Source organism: Pezoporus flaviventris, unplaced genomic scaffold, assembly GCF_033815535.1.
Source record: "Pezoporus flaviventris isolate CSIRO_AGI_PZ_B2104156 unplaced genomic scaffold, CSIRO_AGI_Pfla_v1 ptg000055l, whole genome shotgun sequence".
NCBI lineage: Eukaryota > Metazoa > Chordata > Aves > Psittaciformes > Psittacidae > Pezoporus > Pezoporus flaviventris.
This window is the reverse complement of record NW_026892603.1, coordinates 4149651-4168011: the sequence shown is the minus strand read 5'-3', so window position 1 is coordinate 4168011 and position 18361 is coordinate 4149651. Positions and strand designations below refer to the sequence as shown.

Below are 18361 nucleotides of genomic sequence, written 5' to 3'. Positions count from 1 at the left end.
ACAACACACCAGTAAGCCTAAATCACGAGGTCTAACCCCCTAGCTTTAAATAATCATGATGACATGCATACAAATATCTTGCAAGTACTGGAAACAGTAATTCTGTATTTGTCTCTGCCAGAAATTCTGCTTCTACCTCCTTTTAACAGGAACTCATGCAAAGTCAGAGTGATGCTGATCAATTTCAGAACTTAAGGTTTCTTCCTGAGACGTCATGTTCTTTCCTCAGCACATTGCCCAGCTGCAACACTCGAGTAGGGATATGAAAAATTTGCAAATCTAGTGTCAGATATAATTCCTACATTTCCTTTTATATTGTAAACATCATTAATGAGGCCTTAAAGAATGCTTTGTTGTAAACAGTGGAAGGTTTACAGCTACCACTCCAGTCAATGTAAGAACAGCGCATCAGTTTCAACTGTATGAAGACACGTTCTTTGTTTCACTTCATACACCAACGTATAATTTCATCATGTTAATACTGAAGTGAAAAACGGAACCCCCTCTGAAGTTCTTTCATTAAATCAAACATTTTCTTTTCATACTATATCTTATGTATTCTAAGATTTTATTTTCATCATCAACACTTTTAATCTAATCGTGGCTTTAATTTATTAAAGGCCATGCTAAAAAAACCCCAAACCAAACAGGATTAATAGGAAGACAGACTGCCACTGCTATAAGAACCAATGCAGTAAAATAGCTGCTCCATTATATTTTTGCTACAGTGAGAACTTGATACATACTAACCAACAGATCTGCTTTACCTATTACATGTCTAGTCATACCTGTATACAATTGCGATTAGATGAACCCATCTATCCTTCTTTGTATGAAAAACTGTTGTGAACTATTTCCTATCACAGACTAGCACAGTTAAAATTACATATATTATTAAATAATAGCTCATGTGTAATTTTATTTGCTTTCAGAGTTACAGTGGTCAAGAGATAATCATAGAGAGCACATTATAATTATTGTTAAACACATTTTTTGCCACAAAAAGTTTAGAGCATTGGTAGAAAATCCTATGCCATTACATGAAAATATTTAACACCTGTAACCATAATTTCATAAAACAAATATACACTTTATGTAGTATAATGTCAGCAAGTACTTTTTTTGTTTGTTTTTTTTTTTTTTTCAAATATCTTTTGCTCTATACATATGTATGTTTGCAGTTAAGAAGTGCACCAAATGCTTCTATGTGTGTGTGTGTGTTTGCAATGCACAGGAAAAATATTGGTTTACCTCTATGGTAACTGTACTTGTCATCCCCACTGGACCGAAGAATGGGGAATTACAAGATCTTAATTTTACCAAATAATTGGCCTCGTATTTTTCTACCTAATGCTGAACATAACATTAATTGGTATTTACCTTCTAATGGTTACAGAACACAGACTGTATATTTCAAAGACAATCTTTACCAACTATATACTGACTTTCATTTCAGTGTCCATTATATAAATTAGGACTCTGTTGAATACTTGTACTGAGGAACAGATGATAGTAACTTTATTTAAATACATGCACAGTACTGTGAACTACAGAATGATCAATTACTGGTTTTTTACTGGATGAATGAATCAATAGAAAAATAGATTTAACAAATCATTAACATTTTAAAGTCTAGATAAAAATGGGAAATCATGCATTTCAAGCAAGGTTTTCTTTTTTCCTTGTTTTTTTTGATGAAATCTCTGAGAAATTAAGACATGCAGAGCTGAGAAGCAGCTCATTCTGAACAAAGAACAGTGTTAAGACTGCACAAAAAGTTTTCATTGAGACTGTTTATATGCAACACTGAAAAAAGTTGCCATTCCTGGACTTCCCTTCAACATTAGACAGTGCTGTGCAAACCTCGGACAAATCCCTGTATTATGATTTCTAAGCTGTTAGGAAGTCTCTCTGAGGGCTAACAAAGTAAAAACCTGAGCAACTGCCTCCTTAAAATTTACAACAAGAAATGTTTTGATTTCAGACAACAGACTACAAAAGGGTAATAGAAAACAGTTTCTCCTTTCCTTAAGAAGTTAATTTAGGGGATAAGTAAATCATGGATGACAAATTTATAAATAATAGTGAAACAAAATTAGATATAAGTTTAATTTTTCAATATTTAGAGTACGTGTCTATGTCTATCAACTTAGGAAACAAATGAAAAGCGTTTACTTGCAATTAATTTAATGTTTTTTCCTACCCCAACATTTGTCTGGACATGGCCAATGTAATCAAAAGAACTGTAAATTTTCAGAAGTGAGTCTACTCCAGTGCGCTTGATAAATTATGCATTAACCCATTTCTCTGAAGCATCCTTCACTAAATCTTTGGTGGGAAATGCACTTTATTAGGCATGAGCTTTGGTTATTTGTGTGCATACGCACTATGCTATCAGTCAATATGCAGAAGGATTTAAAGTTTGCCATGTTACAGAGAAGTTTACTCATTAAAATAACTAGTGTTTCAACAAACAACACCGATAGCTAGCTTTGCAAGTATTATCATCTTCACTCTTAGCAGGCTTTCCTCCGCCTTACAGCTTTTGCTCAAACTTTCACTGACTTCCAATCTTGGAAAAACTTACACCAGAGTAATCATGATCATTTGAATACTGCACACGTTGTCAGATGTTTTCAGCAGGTAAAGTTACTCACATACATAGGAGTTGTCAGAATTAGATATAAGAATTTAATGCTTAGCTGAAATAAAAATATTCTCAGGGTAGAAAGAAATCATAAACTAAAAGTACAGGTTAATGAGACCTGTAATAAACTTCACTCTGAAACAGGTCCAGTTGGTTATTGATGTGAACATGTTTGATTCAATGAATACTATTGAACCTATGGCATATGATCATTGTAGTAGAAAAAACTGAAATGGAAAAGACAGAAAATCAAATTACCCATGGCATTCTCTTCCCAAATTCCATGGCAGAATTAGCCCATAGATTAGTAAATGGTAATGCATGCAACAAAAAATATGCTGTATCACTTTATGTAAACATCTGCTTTCATCATGCAAAATGCCTACAAAACTGTGACGATATTTTTTTCTAGTAGCATAGTTTTACATTAGCTCAGATACAGAAACTGTTGAAACAAAATCCATGATTTCGCAAGTAGAAGATATTCTAAAATACTTGAAAGATTTCCAGCATAAATATTCCAAAGCTCAACAAAGCTAGTTTTTTTTGTTTGCTTTTTGTTTTTTCCCTAAAACCTAAACTACGCAGGCTTATTCCTTGCTGTGGTTCCTTGTTCTTTTGATGATAGAAGAGAAAAGACCGGTTTTTGGAGGAGGTCCCATCAACATCGGGGCTTGGTTCTTGTGAGTAATTTTTATCTGGGGGAAGAAAGAAGAGAAGCACAGTTATCCCCTGAGCTAGTTCAATTCCAAGTTTCTTAGATGCCTGAATCATCTTTTATCTGTGACTTCCAAAGCTTCTTCATTTAATCAAAGAAGAAAAGAAAATACCTGTATTTTTCATGAATGATGTTACATATGCAATAAACCAATCTACATGTAATCACTGTTTCCACAAATACTTTAAATTATACATGCAATCAATATTAAAAAAACCTATGTAATAAAATACATGTAATAAAAAACATGTGATCTTAACTTTTTGAGTGTGGGATTTATTGCTTGCAGTTGAATATTTTATGTATCTACAAGATGAATAAGAATTTAAAAGTTGGAAAGGACATACAACATGCTGACAGACTAAGCAGTTGCCCATTATTAAGATACCAGCTATTTCTTTGTATGCTTTCTTTATACATCTAATCAAGCTGTACTTCGCTTTTAATACAGGACACTAGTTAATTTCAAAATAACCAGTACGAACAAAAGTTAAAAGTTAATACACAAAAAAGGTCAAAAAACGAACTAGCATTCTAATTTGTTAATTAATTGTTAATAGAATAGACTCAAATATTCAAAAGACTATTTAAAACACTTTGTAAGACTCCTCTAAAGCCACCCGTTTTGATTTCTTTCATATAAAACTACGAATCACCTTAAATGAGACAACCTTAAAGTAGATTATGTCTGCAATTTTCTCTAATTCAAGTCTAAATTAGAGAAGACATTTTATGAATGTATGCTATGCTCAAAGCTAATTGAAAGCAATTATCAAAGTGGCATTTTGTCTGTGACTTTAAGATACATTGTAAGATAATAAATGATTCTCATTATGTAATAAAAAGGTCACATCTTGCCTTTGGGCTAGTGACGCTGAGAGTTTTTCAAAAGCAATCCGAGACATTTTCTTTAGTGAACTACGACTAATACAAGAACCATCACTTATTAAATATCAGTTGTCACTTGCATAGTACCCACATCAGAGATGGGTATTTCTTTCAAAAAGAAACACCACCTCATTAAAAACTGGAAAAATATATCTCTTAAAGTGCATACCTGACATTTTCAAGCTAAAATGAATATCCTTCACTTGTCATTCACTAATAGTAATGAAACAAAAAATGTATGTCACGTGGAGAGGCTCATTAAAATATAGATCAGGACATTTCTCGGGGTGGAAATTTACTTTACAATATAAAGAGACAGAAACATAAAAATCTCAACAGAATGAATGGGTTGGTTTAACTCTATTAGAGCCTTTACTTTACTCTCCAAATGCTCATTTTCATGCCACCTTAGCTCATTAGTCTCAAATTTCATACGTGACCTCTTCTTGTCAACACTGTTCATTAGTATCAAATTTAGCATACGGAGTTTTTTTGGAAACCTAGATTAATTTCACATGGATAATAACACTTGCTTTCAAAGACAGGCATCAACATATTTTTTCACAAGAAATTCTGCTTCAGGCACCGCTTTGGAAGCCAAATCTGTCGTTGGGGTAAACTGGAATTATTCCATTGATATCACTTTCTAACAGCTGATGATCTAGTCCTGGAAAATCACCTCAAGAATCTTTGTAACTTTACATGCTTCATAAGACATATTTTGGGGCTCAGGAACAGTGATGACATCAACCAGATCCTGAGGATCAATATATGAAGTAATCTACAGCTGCTGTGACTGAAGTTTTGAGAGTCATTAGGGATCAGCTTACTGCAAGATTTGGCCGTGATGCAGCAGTAGGAATGGCCTCAGTTTCCTTTCAGAGGCAAATCATAGTAATTTCATCTTAATGTGAATAAAAGAACAAAGCTCAAAAGATGGCTTTAATATGAAGAGGTGAAGTAATCCTGACACCCCATACAGATTGCATGTTGGACTGGGGCTGTTCAATGCTGCCAAGGGTGAATGCAATTACATATTGAGAAAATGTTTATCATTTGTAAAGGTCTTTTTTGGCTTGTTTCAGAGACCGTGACCTCTTCAGTATGTTGTATCCTATCAGCTGAGATCACCTAAGATGCCTGAATATGATTAACCCATGATATGCATGGGGATGGAGCCCCATTTGCATTCCTCCAAGACATATTTTCAACGATTATAAACTGGCTCAATTCCAGTGGTGTAAAACATATTTTACATTATGAAAATACAAAAATAAAGAGTAAAATTAAAGTATTTTTTTCTACTTATGCACAATAGTGTATATCAACATGGCATTGGTTAATAATGATAACCACTGGTTCCTACTAAAAATAATAATAATAGTAAAACATTAGAAATAAATCTTGTATTTGGTTGATAAAAAGAGAGAATGTATGTTTGTAATACACTCTGGACCACTGCAGTACCTTGCCTGAAACGGGTTAATTTTGCCTTTCTCAAGACTCTCAGGTACTTCATTTCTGCTCTGGACACTCACTTCTGCTTCTGTTTTAATACTGGCAGCATTGCCAGAGTTAGTGATGTATGTCTGGCCCACAAGTGATGCTCAAGACACTTTGAACTACGAAGGAACACTAAGAGTCTCAGAAGGAAAAATAATGTTGTAGATCAAAGTAGAACTGAACACCAAAAGTGCTGTATGGAAGACTGCAGTTGACCAAAGAAAAAGGAGAGAAATCTTTACTTACAAGCAACCAAGATTTAGTTTAGTTAAAAAGGAAGAAATCACTTACAGCTATATAGAGATTCTGTGTGCAGGCACATGGCATGTCTAAAGACTAATTCTTATCATTCAGTTTCTCTTTCATTCAGCAAGCAACCTCATGTCTTTTTTTCAGAAGCACAATTATAAAAGCCTTAAATAAGAACCATCTTTTTTTTTTTTTTTTTGCTTTTCTTTTGTCCTAGGTGAATCTGTGATTTACACACATACAAGAAAAAGAGATTGCTCAGACAAAAAATCCTCAAAGCTCAATCACTAAACCTAACGTATTTTTAGAAACTGATGACACCCTGAGAAGCATACTAATACAAATTACTGTGGAATTCTGAAAAATTATTTTTGAGATCACTTACTTTTATTAAAAACATTATAACTTATAGAAAATATGGAGGATATTTTAAACATAAGTTAGGGGAAGTGCAGCTGGTGAAAAAAACGCTTCTATTTGGCATATTTGGCACAAATTTTTATTAAAAAAAAAAGGTAAAATGAAATAACAAAACTCCAGTTTGGGAGAAAGTAAACAGCCACCTGAGTTGCTAAGATATCGTGGATTTTTGTTGTAAGCCTGATACACAATGTTTTAGGCTAAACTCAAACTGTTGAAGCCAGTAACAAAACCCTCATTCACTAATGGAAGCCAAGATCTTATCCTATGACTTCATGTTCACAGAAATGTAAAGGACTAGTATACCTAGTAAACAGGTTTGGCACAATAATACTGCCTTTGCAATTTCAAAACCACTTTTCCAGGATTAGAAAGTGTGCCCAATGATGTATTCATGGGAAGGAACACAAGATCCAATTAAAAAGGAGCATAATTCTTAAAAGATGAGATGGTAATGGCTCCCTATTTGTTGACAGCATTTTTTTTTATGAAGCAGAAACCTGAATTTGTGATAATGAAGATATGTATAAATGTATAAACCAGATATTTATTTGTTTCAGGAGCAGGTCAGAGTTTCAAAACATGCCTTGAAGCCACATTAATACAATGCATCCCCTAAATGAATGCAGTGAGCATCAATAGTTTTAGTGCGATAAATATATCTTTTACGTCAGTCAATTTTGCCTTCATGCTCCTTTCTGCTATATGTGCCATTTACATTCATGTTCCTGACTTCACAGAATTCCTAAATACTTACTATTAACAGAGAACATGGGGACATAAAACTAGGTACTAACTACAACGCTAAATGAAAGTAGAAAACTGAAAACAGAAATAAAAAAAGAACGTCTGTATTTAAAGGACAGAGGGGAAAAAACTGACAGAAGAGAACTTCTCAAGTTGGATTGGTTAGTTTACAGTCATGTTTTTCCATGCTATCAGCAGGGTTTGCATGTTGGTAGTTTTGAGGGTATAAGGATTTTCCCACAGCCTAAATGTCTGTATGTTGCTCCCCTTATAGGAAATGGAGGGATGCAACACCTCTGTATCAGAGAAGTTATCAAATACTTTCATCCTCCTGTTAGGTATCAAGAGCTGTACTGAATATCAAGGTATGAATCTGACCTATAGAATGTAGGCAGTGCTAAACAAAAGCAATGGCTTGGATTATGTGGCATTTTGGTCAAAATCTCTTCAGATCTAGATCTGTATTAAATATAGCTTTATGCAACACATCTTTTATATAAATTTCTTAACAATATTATTGTGCAAAGTGCAATCAAATCTAATCAGTTTGGTATTAATTAAGCTCTAATAATATACTCTAGTCTCTCTCCTAAGTAGTGTGATCCGTTTCCCCTTCACACAGGTAGATTGGAAAACATTACGATGTCATCATAATTTTTAAACACACCGAGAAAATGACAGAGCTGCAAAATTAAAATAAATGATTAATGACATTTTTTTCATGTTTTGTACTAATAGGTATCACTGAGGTTTTAAATTAATAGAGCTGTCAAGCTCAGGGTTGTTACAGATCCAGTGCAGAACTAAAATGGAAATTATGTATTCCACAGACACCTAAAGATGACACTTTGGAATATTTTAAATTTTAATTAGTAGGTGCAATTGTTTTCCCCCCTCGTCCCTAAAACCACTGCAAATTAATTGGCAATTAGTCACAACTAATTCTTTTCTTAACAATCTGAACTGGAAAGAAAGGTGCATTACACGTTAGAGTATTTGTCTGGGGTGCAGAAAGCACACATGCAGAAAATTGCTTTGTCAATTACAAAAACTACTGTTGTGAAATTCAGAAAATATATGCATAGGTAAACAAAACTAATTAATGTGCATTGTACCTGTGAGCACAAAAAGCAATGCTCTGCTGCAAAATAAAGTTTTAAAACTCAATAAATCACTCTGGCCTTGAAATAGAAATGTATGTTCACAGTTGCTCAAAAGGGAAACACATGCAGCATGTTAGCTTAACACCAAAACTTTTTCTAGCAACTGACCCATTTATGGGTTAACTATGTAATAATTGTGTAATATTCTACTTAAATCCGCCACCATACCTAAGACCCAGTTCCTCTTTGCCCTAAAGAAGCAGACAAAAGTTTAAATTCTCCCATTATACACAACTGATATGAAAATACCACTACATTCAATGACATGGAAAGAAGATAATTTACAGTGTCTAGAATACATCTGCAGCTTCTTCATTCTATCTGTGGTGTGTTGGTGACAATGGGTCTACATAAAAGCAAATCTGTGACTCTTATTTTTCTCACCATCTCTGGCCTAGAGTGATTATTAGTAAAAGCTTTTTTGTTTGTCTGTTATTAGTTCTTGTTTCTCTCTGGACTTAACTGGAAAAGTAGGACTTCAATGGGACCTCTGTGCTCAGGCTTCTTGTATCAATAGGGACTAACAGGAAACGTTAGAGAGAAACCATTCATTCAAAACTTATTTCTAAGGCACATCCAAGTGATAATATTTCAAAATAATATTTCTGAGTTTCATTATTAAATGGCTTACTACAAGTTTTCCTATTACTAAATAACCCTAAAAATACTATGTGTTTCAGATGTTTATGAAACTACAGTTCAGGCAACCCATTAGGTGGGCTCTGACTATGAATTTTCATTTTTGTTCCTTCATTTATGCAATATTCCTATGGACATTTCTGTCATCTACTCTTAACCTAATATTGCTAGCAGCCCGTCACTCTTTCAGATATGATGCCAAGCAACTTAGGAATAGATGAAAGAACTGAAATCACAGTTATTTCTAATTAAGATGGATTATTCTTAAGGATTTTTTTTTGAAAACAATACTAATAATTTATGTAGCTAAATTGAAAGATTACTTTTCTTAAAAAAAAAATAAATCCTGGTGTCTAAAGTTAAAGTTTATTGAATTAACTTGAGAGTCTTTGAAGTTTCATTACAATTAATCACCTGTTTGGAGATAGGTGAAACCATAGATACCTTTCATGTTTCTGTATTTGTCTGGGAGAGCTCTGATAGAATGATAGAGCTTCATCTATCTCTGATAGATAGAGCTTCATCTAATCAGACGAGGTGTTTAACATTACATTAACATTATCACCTTTCCTTCTCCCAAAGAGTCCTCTTAAAAAGCAGTGAAAACAACACAGTTTGACACACAAATTCTGCATCTTATTATATCCGAGCAGTGTGACTTTGTCAGACATTGCAGCCTGCATGTGTTCAACATATTGAATAATTCTGGATGACAGATTTTCAGACCAAGCCACTCATATTTTAAAATACTAAGTACATCTAGGGACACTAGGTGCATAAGCAACAAAAGATCATAAAAGATGTTAAAAAAAGTACACAACAATGTCTTTAGTACGAAACTGATCACAGGCACGAAAAATAACAGATCACAGCTTCTGGGGAATCACTGTGTTATCTATCACATCCCACAGTACTTTCTGAGAGCCCACGCTGTCATTCTGGGGGGGAACACGGTCTCTGTGTTAAGGAGAAGGGACAGCTGTCAGCAACTCAGGCTATTTGTATAAAACTTTTCTCCAGTCAGAAAGGAGAAGTATCAAAGATAAACTTCTTGCTTCCTTCAACAGGCACTAAATTTCCAAGACTGTATACGCAGCCTGCATCCCATAGATAACAGTGATTTGATGCAGAACTTGTTTTCCTTAATATGCATAATGAAATAGCAGGAGAATTTTGTTCAGGTTGAACTTGATTTCTTGAAAAATCATTTGCAAAATATTCTCATTTGTACCAAAATCTGAACCAGAAGCAAGAAAGGACTTCTGAGCTTCACCACCTGCACCTTGGGCAAGGGTTGATTCAGTATCTCCTGATTTTATGAATGTCTTTCTCACTTAGCCTCTGTAATATTTACAGGTCAGTCCCTAAAACTACTAAACTGAGATAAGATAACCCTGAAGTTCCTGAGATGACCATGACGAAATAAAGTAAGTGTAATTTCAACTTTACAAAGAACAGTTGCTGGGGGAGAGGCAGTAGTCTTTTTTTTCTTACAAAAACTTTTTGGCTGGAACACTGAAGAATCAAAAACCTGAGGCTCAGCTGCTGCGTCTAACTGGCATACATGATCTATGCAATAACGGAACAAGATGCAGGTGTCTCTCCCCTAGAACTGGTGCAATGGTATATCCAAACACAACAGTAGCTTCTGTCCTTAAAACTATATAGCTAGAAATCTAGTAAGTGCCTTCCCTCAGCATACCATGGGAATGAACCCCTATGTCTCAGTGCATGATGTAGGAGTGCCACCACTTCAGATATGGGCATCAATTCTTTGTAGGAGCTAGGAAAATAAAATTCTCATATGTTCCATAAAGAACTAAACTCATGGATTTCTTTATCTGATCATCACACTTTTTTCCATTTAAAAATCTGGTCATTAATTTTCTTACTGGTAATCTGGGGAGAAAACACAGATTTGTCTCTACGAGAGACAAATGCTCATGACTGTTTTATTTGCCTTCTCATATTTTTTTCTAAATTTTGACCTCTTTCAGGTTCAAATAACTGGCTACATAGCTGGCTACACATAAGAATTTATTTTGATATTATCCCAATATATATAGGTGATCAAATACACTTTAGCTTCCAAACAAAGACCTCTGTAAAGCACGCACTTAGAAATCAAATCTTAAGCTTTGGTTGAGAGAAAGTTAACATCCACCTTTGCCATTGTCTCAGGAAGAATTCCTAGCTACTTTGCAGAGAAGTTCAAGGAAAACTCTACTGTAGTTAGAATTCGTGGGGAGGTAAGATTTTGGACCATTCATGTTTTTTCCTTTAGAAGATGTAGAAAACAGAGTAGGGTACATGAACAGTAATGCAAGGAGAAATTGCAATAAATACATTAAGCTCTTCAGGAAAGAAAAAAAATCCTGGAAAAACGAATAACATAAAATAGTGATTTGGTATCTAAATTCATTGAGATGAAGTAGCATGGATAAATTGCTCATGTATTTTCTTCTCAGAAGAAATAAATACATTCAACAGTATGTAACACAATGTATATTCTCTTAACAATGGTATAGCATGTGCCATTTCTATCCCCTTTAAAATGGTACTTCAACTGGATGGCGGTAATTATCAGTAATAATTTACTGTTTCCTCAAGGCAGTAATTGAAATGTAAGAACTGTCTCTTTTTTCACATTTGTCCTCAACTGTGAGGGCAGCTTCTGCTAGTGTTATCAATCAGATAGCAGGGATTTTGCACAGAGCAAGCAATCAAGAAAAAAAAAGCACGTTATTGCCAGCATCCTTCCAAAAGTTCTCTTCTGTGATTTGGCAACTGAAAAATTACACGTCTTTTTCTTGAACAAGTAACTGCTGGGTTCAGTACTGTTGATATCTCTTAACTCCAAAAGGTTTCCTGGAATAAATCTCCTAAAATTCCCCCTGTTCTTTCACACAGTGTGTGCACATGGTTCTCTTATTGCAGCATCTGAGCATTTAACCATAGAGAATTAGAGATCAGGCACTCTCCCTGCTGTTCAGCTGTACACTCCGGTGTATCTGGTAAACATGAACTATTACAACCCTTTTCTGTCCTCGTAACCCGTATACTATCAGCTCCCACGCCTGTCAGCACCTTACTGAAGGTGCTCCCTTTTACTTTTTTGTGTAGCATTTAATTCTACTACAGACATAAAGCTCATGAAAGTGATGCACTACCCTGGTTTGCGGAATTACTCCTATCTGTAGTGGGATTTCTTCCTTGTCACACACTGTCATACTCACAAGCTGCAAGGATGCACCGATTCATCTGCTTTAAAACACATGTCTTCTTTAGGGGAAAAAAGTCACTGAAATTATATATTAAAACATGTTGCTAAGCCTATATTCAACAACACAGAGCTTAAATCTTTTCAACATTTTCTCAAGATGTTGCCTCAGACTGAGATGAAATGGAGAGTTCTTAAACACACCTTTCTTGTGTTGCCGGAAACAGCTACTCAAACCTCCTCTGTGCAAGCTGCTATCCTGCCCTATCGTGTCTGTATTGCTGTTTACCTGCCCCCACTTCATATGACTGTTCACTGAAATAACAGATTAATTTTCCTTAATTTCTTATTTGAAATTTAAGGATTTAAAAAAATGTTAGTTCTAGCATATAATTCAATCAGCCCAGTTAAGACTTCAGCTTTAAATAAAACCTCCTTGATATGAACTCTCAAACATGTAATGGAAAATCTCCCTAAATTTTTAAAGAATAATTAGTTACTTTATACATGTTAGCATCAAAATGAACATTGGCTTTTCCTCAGCAACAGAGACTACAAATCTGATACATCATCATAAAGGATCACACTGGGTAAAGGGATGCTGGGACTGCACCCTTGGAGTATTTTATAAACTTTTGAAATCAATACTTTTTTATTCTATTCTAACCCGTGGGAAAAAAGACAGCATGATAAATTGAAAATGCATTGGGTGTTGAACTATATAAAAACAGTGTATGAAGATATTACTTAAGTAAACTAAGTTAATGCTGATGGCAGTGAGTGTCCTTTTAAACCAAAAGATTCTTTTTCTATCATTGAAAACCAAGTGAAAGTAAATAAATAATTTAATTTAATAATGAATTTCTGAGCAATGTAATTTTTGTTACTCATTAAAAAAAAAATTCTTTTTTTTTTTCGTTTAGTTCTCTTTCTTGAGATAACAGTATACTTACCGTGCAAGGAGTTTGCATCCAAGGTTCCCCATCTATCTGCATAGGCAGTGACTTGCTGGTCCTAAAGTGATATATTTCATAGTGTAAGAAAAAGTAACTAGACAAAATTGATAAATGTAGTTATTAAGGAGGCATATATATGTGATGGCACACACATATAATACTGATTTATCCCTAAACTTCTATGTAATCTCCAATACGGTCCAACATGCTTACAAAAGTAACCCAATCACATTTAGTTTGATTTTCAACAAAGCGAAAATGTTGTAAAGATTCACACATCTTGCTAGTAATATGCTATTCTCTCATGATAGAACAGTCTATAATTTGTGAAATAGTCAATTACACAAGAGCTTGAGGAATAAACCTTATTAACTGAAAAGATAAAGGAACCTCTGCTATTTTTATAATTTAGATTGACTGCTATAAAGGAAACAAATAAATTTTAGCTCTATCATCACCATTTATTAGAACCATAAAAGATGTTTTTACACTCTTGTCTAACTCTGGGTTAGACAGAGTAACACATAAGATGACAGCTGTACTATATTCAGAGGCTTTAACATACCATGCTATAAATTTAAATTGTTAGTAAAGTGACACTGATTTTAACATAAAACTACAGCCAGTGTTCCCTGTCTAGTTTTTGATACCACTTTAATAAAATTATAGACAAGTGAGAAAGGAAAAAACCCGCAAGGGTGATCTTTTTTTGTCTTTTCCACTCACAATAGTTAGCATACAAGACTACTAGAAAAATAACACAAAGTAGATAAATCTAATAACGGTAAAATGAGTCAACTGAGTACTCATGTTCATCAATGGAAATACTGGCTTGGACATTATTCAAAAGTGACTAATAGTTCATGGGATTATCCATTGTCACCTATGGTCATAAGTGGAGGAAGGGAAGAATGTTCAATGAGATCTCACTTTATAGGTTTGGAAGGGTTCTGAATCTTTTTCAGTTGTGGTCCTGCTGATGTGGCATTATAAATATTATCTCCTGGTATCCAGAGAATGTTGGAATGGCTCTGTAATCTTATTTCTCTTCCTCATCCAGTAGAAGAGTACTTTTGAAGTCAACATCACCAGTCCTTGAGCAGAGCCTTCAAATCTACCAGTCACTTCGGCAAATCCTTGTTTTAAAGTTTTTATTGCTGCTGTTCTGTTTTATGCTCATTCTAGGCTTCTGGGGTTTATAATCGTATAACTATGATTTTATTAAAATTTTGAAAAATTCTTCCTGATAAATTCTTCACTGAGGAAGAGTTGATCAGCTCTCTTTTTTCCAGTCCTTACCTAATCCAAAAATTAGAATAATTCTTTTCTCTTTGAGTCCTAATCCAAGTTTCCTCTATTGTGAATGTTCTGGTCACTTTAAGCACAGGAACAGTAAAACACAACTAAATTAGTGTGCTCCACCATTAGTGGCTTATACATACCAGCAGGTTTAATAATAATGACTTGTCAATGTTTAGTAAATAACAAACAAATCAAAGCCATTCTAAAGATCAAAAAAGAGCTTTATGAATACTAAATACATGCTACTGTTCCCTGGTGAAGAATGCATTATAAATGGGCTAAAAAGTGTCAAAGTAATGTTAATTTACTTTTTGCTCAAAAGTGCATGGAGTGTATGTCAATGATAAACCACAATATATTTATGCCTTACTCCTTCTGGTCCAACTGCTTGACAGTATTTCTTCATAGGATGAAATGACGGTTGAATACAGCACGTGAAGACTGAACGTAAACGCCCTTTTGCTAGATTTTTGACACATTTAAAGAAGGCAAGATGTATAGGCATAGAATATGGAGGGAATAGATATTTCATATACAAAAATGATACTTTCACAAGAAGTAAGTACGGTATTTATGACTATTAAGTTACCAAAGTGGACTTATAATACATAAAACTTTACTGTTTCACTACAACAGTGCAGTGCAAATTGAAGATGCTGATACCTGATGACAACAGATGAGCACTGGGCAAGCCGTCTTCCAGCACTTTTCAGACCTGTGTATATCTGTCCCATCTCCATGGCTCCTTCCAGACCAACCACTTCCATAAGCTGGTCACTTAGATCTGCAAAAGTTGAAAAAAATAACATTTTGTCTGGATGGCATTTTGACAGTGGTTGTTCTGTGACTGGTAAGAATTGTGAGAAGATCAGCCTCATAATACAAGATGTAGAGAAGAAAATTAGAAAAAATGATGATTCCTAGGAAGTGATTGCAGCTTTAAGGCTGGACACATCTGGACCTATTCTCACACCACTCTAAAATAACCTGACCAAACTGGTTCTAAAAGACGATAATAATACCTCTGAATTTTAATTCATGAATACTGAACAAATAATCTTAGCCTATGAGAAAACAGGAGAGACTCCTTCTTTAGATTGTGCTCACAGAATGAGATGTTTGCAGTTTAGAAATTCAGAAATTGGATCTTTGTCTCAAGTAGTACATAGATTCAGTGCAAAAAGGGCAGAAAACCCCTTATATCAGCAACTATTAATCTAATTTTCCTGAACCTTGTAGTGCTTGTTTGCACCAGTTATATATTTTTATTTCACACATTGTTTTGCCTATGTTGCATTATGGCATTAGACTTTAAAATATATTTAAATAAATCATATCTCTGGCAAAATAAATATTAGATTGCTTCACTTCAAGGAGCGAGGACAAATTCTGTCTGGAATTTCAGATAGAGAGACACAACCGGAAACCTAAACAGTAATATAGCAGTCTAGTTTGAGAAACAACTAAGCAAAGTAATGAAATATCCAGAATCAACGAGGGTGTTTTGTATGAAATGCTTTATATGCTCCTGTTAAAATACATGTTGCCAAGACCAAATGGACAAGAAAAAGAAACATGTTTTTTTTAGCTGTATGTGTGTTTTACAGATTCGCTTCTAATATCCAAGTTTCCAAAAGGTGTATTATTTGGTGAAGCACAGGAATGAGCTAAAATGTTAAGAGTCTATAATCACATTGAAAAAATAAATAAAGGAGAGCACATTACTCTTTGTATATTTTAAACCCTTCAACCTTTAATGAAGGTAAAATTTCATGCTAATTATCATACGTATGAGCCTAGCCCAAAGTTTCAAATGGAGTCTTTTTTGTTCACTTCTTTGGACTTTCAATGAAGGTAATTAACTGAAGAAGTATTGGGGGTGGGGTGGGGATATGAAAAGGAAATAGGATTTATGGTCCGGATTACTCTGCTTCCAATGAGAAAATCTGATACTATCCAAAGCCTTCATTTTTCTTATATTTCCTTAATATTCTTTGCTATTTTCATTTTCTCATCACAGTGAAATCAGTTCCTTATAGTATTAATGAAGCAAAACCAAAGCCTATTCTTTCCTATTAGGGAAAAACAATGATGGACAAAAGATTAAAACATACAATATGATTAATTTTAACTATACATTGAATAGTTTGCACCAATATAACACATGTAAACCCAATTTTGCATTTCTTACTTTCAATTGAATTGTTTTTCTTTTAAGATGTTTAAGTTACTCACTTTTAAACTTGGGTTTAAACAATTTCTGCTTTTCTTGATAGCCATAGGGACTAAGGTGAGAAAGTCCTCTCATTTTCAAAAGCTACTATATTAGAAAAGCACACAGAACTTTATAGATGTACTAAATCATTAAAATGTTTCCAGCCAAAGAAAACATCACATTTCTATTCACTGGGTTATTAGAAAATTATTACTTTTTAAATGGGGGAATAATTAAGAACAGATTTTTATTACTGACAGCTCAGGCAACATATGCAAGATTCAGAATAGTGACATTTGCAGTGATATAAATTTGATGCATCATTTTTCAATAGCTGTGAGATTCCTGCCAGTAGCAGCAGATAACAAAGGGTCAAATCCTGCCATTTGATCTGTACCACACATCTCAAGAAATGTGGTATATTAAACATTGGAAGATGGAACTGAACAATAATGCACTGAAAAAGTGAAACCTTTTCAAAAACTTTACATTTGCAGTGGCACATTCCCAAAGTGGGGTTATTTTAGGCCAAATATGACTATTTTTAGAATCAAGCTTAAATTAGACATAAGCTTACTTCAGAAGCTGGAAAAACTAAAGCAAGTGTAACATGCAATTATCGACTTAGGGTTAGTTCATGCTCCTGCCCTTGCTAATACATCTTTCCTGATGCTTTTGCATAGTCATATACATTTCAAGAAATCCTTGAGCTATATTGACTTTGATAAGAGCTCAGAGTGAGCAAAAGTGGAAAAGGGAGTGTGTCTATTTTGGTTCAATTCTTCAAAGATGTTACACGGCTTCACTGGCTGAATATAAAGGGTCAAAGAATATAAAGGGTCAAGACATCAATGAATGGATTACATTTGTTCTTAAAAGGTCCCCACCAAAGATTCTGAAAGAGACTAAGCTCTATTAAAAGAGATTAGATCTTCTATTAAATTAAAAGATGGGAAAGGGGAAGTCATTCTTCATTCTAGTGGAAGGTTATCACTGATTTCTCGGAAAGATCAGTGCTAGCCTCTGTACTGCTCAACATATACCCCTAAATAATCTGGAAATGGAAGTAGATAGTGAGTTCCTGAGGATTCAGTGAAGTAAGGAGAAAAGCCAATTAAAAAAAAAGTTCAGGAATTTTACAGTACTGAGTAACAGGGCTATGCAAAGGCAGAAAATTCAACACATGTAACTTAATGGCCATTAAGTGACATGGGGAAATTACAGGTATTTAAACTGTTATATGCATATATATTGCATTTAAAAGAACCACAGTGTGTGTGTACATATCCACAGACACACATACATTTATATTGCTGGGATACGATTAACATTGCTATGCTGGAATTAACAATATGGAGTTGCTGTGGCCACTTCATTGAAAACATCAGCTCAATGCTCAATAGTGATCAAATACCATCAAAAATTATGATTGGTACAGCCACATAGTATGGAAAGTGCAGTTCTGTCCCATTCAGCAATGCGTAGGAAGATATAAAATAGCTGGAAATGACAGAGCAACAAACATGGTAACAAATATGGAGCAGCTACTCTGTGAAAATAAATTAGACTAGAAACCTTCAGAAGCTAAGGAGATGAGTGGAGGAAAGATAAGAAAATAATGAGTGTCATGGAGCAGGTGAAGAGAGTACTGTAATTTAGCATTTCTCAAAATGCAAGGGTTTCCACAGCACTTC

The 18361-nt window shown here is 34.3% G+C and overlaps 1 protein-coding gene across 12 annotated transcripts in view; it reads right to left on the bottom strand.

Annotated features, from left to right (window-relative positions):
- Window positions 1-1496: 1496 nt before the first annotated feature.
- The window catches only part of DGKB (diacylglycerol kinase beta), a 361769-nt gene continuing 344904 nt past the window's right edge, over window positions 1497-18361 (bottom strand). For all 12 annotated transcript variants that reach the window (XM_061469232.1, XM_061469231.1, XM_061469234.1 and 9 more), the window contains 3 exons: window positions 15116-15236; window positions 13148-13208; window positions 1497-3345 (listed from right to left, as the gene is read on the bottom strand). In XM_061469232.1, the coding sequence (XP_061325216.1) occupies window positions 3238-3345; window positions 13148-13208; window positions 15116-15236 (290 nt within the window). In that variant the 3' untranslated portion in view covers window positions 1497-3237. The remainder of the gene's footprint in view (window positions 3346-13147; window positions 13209-15115; window positions 15237-18361) is intronic.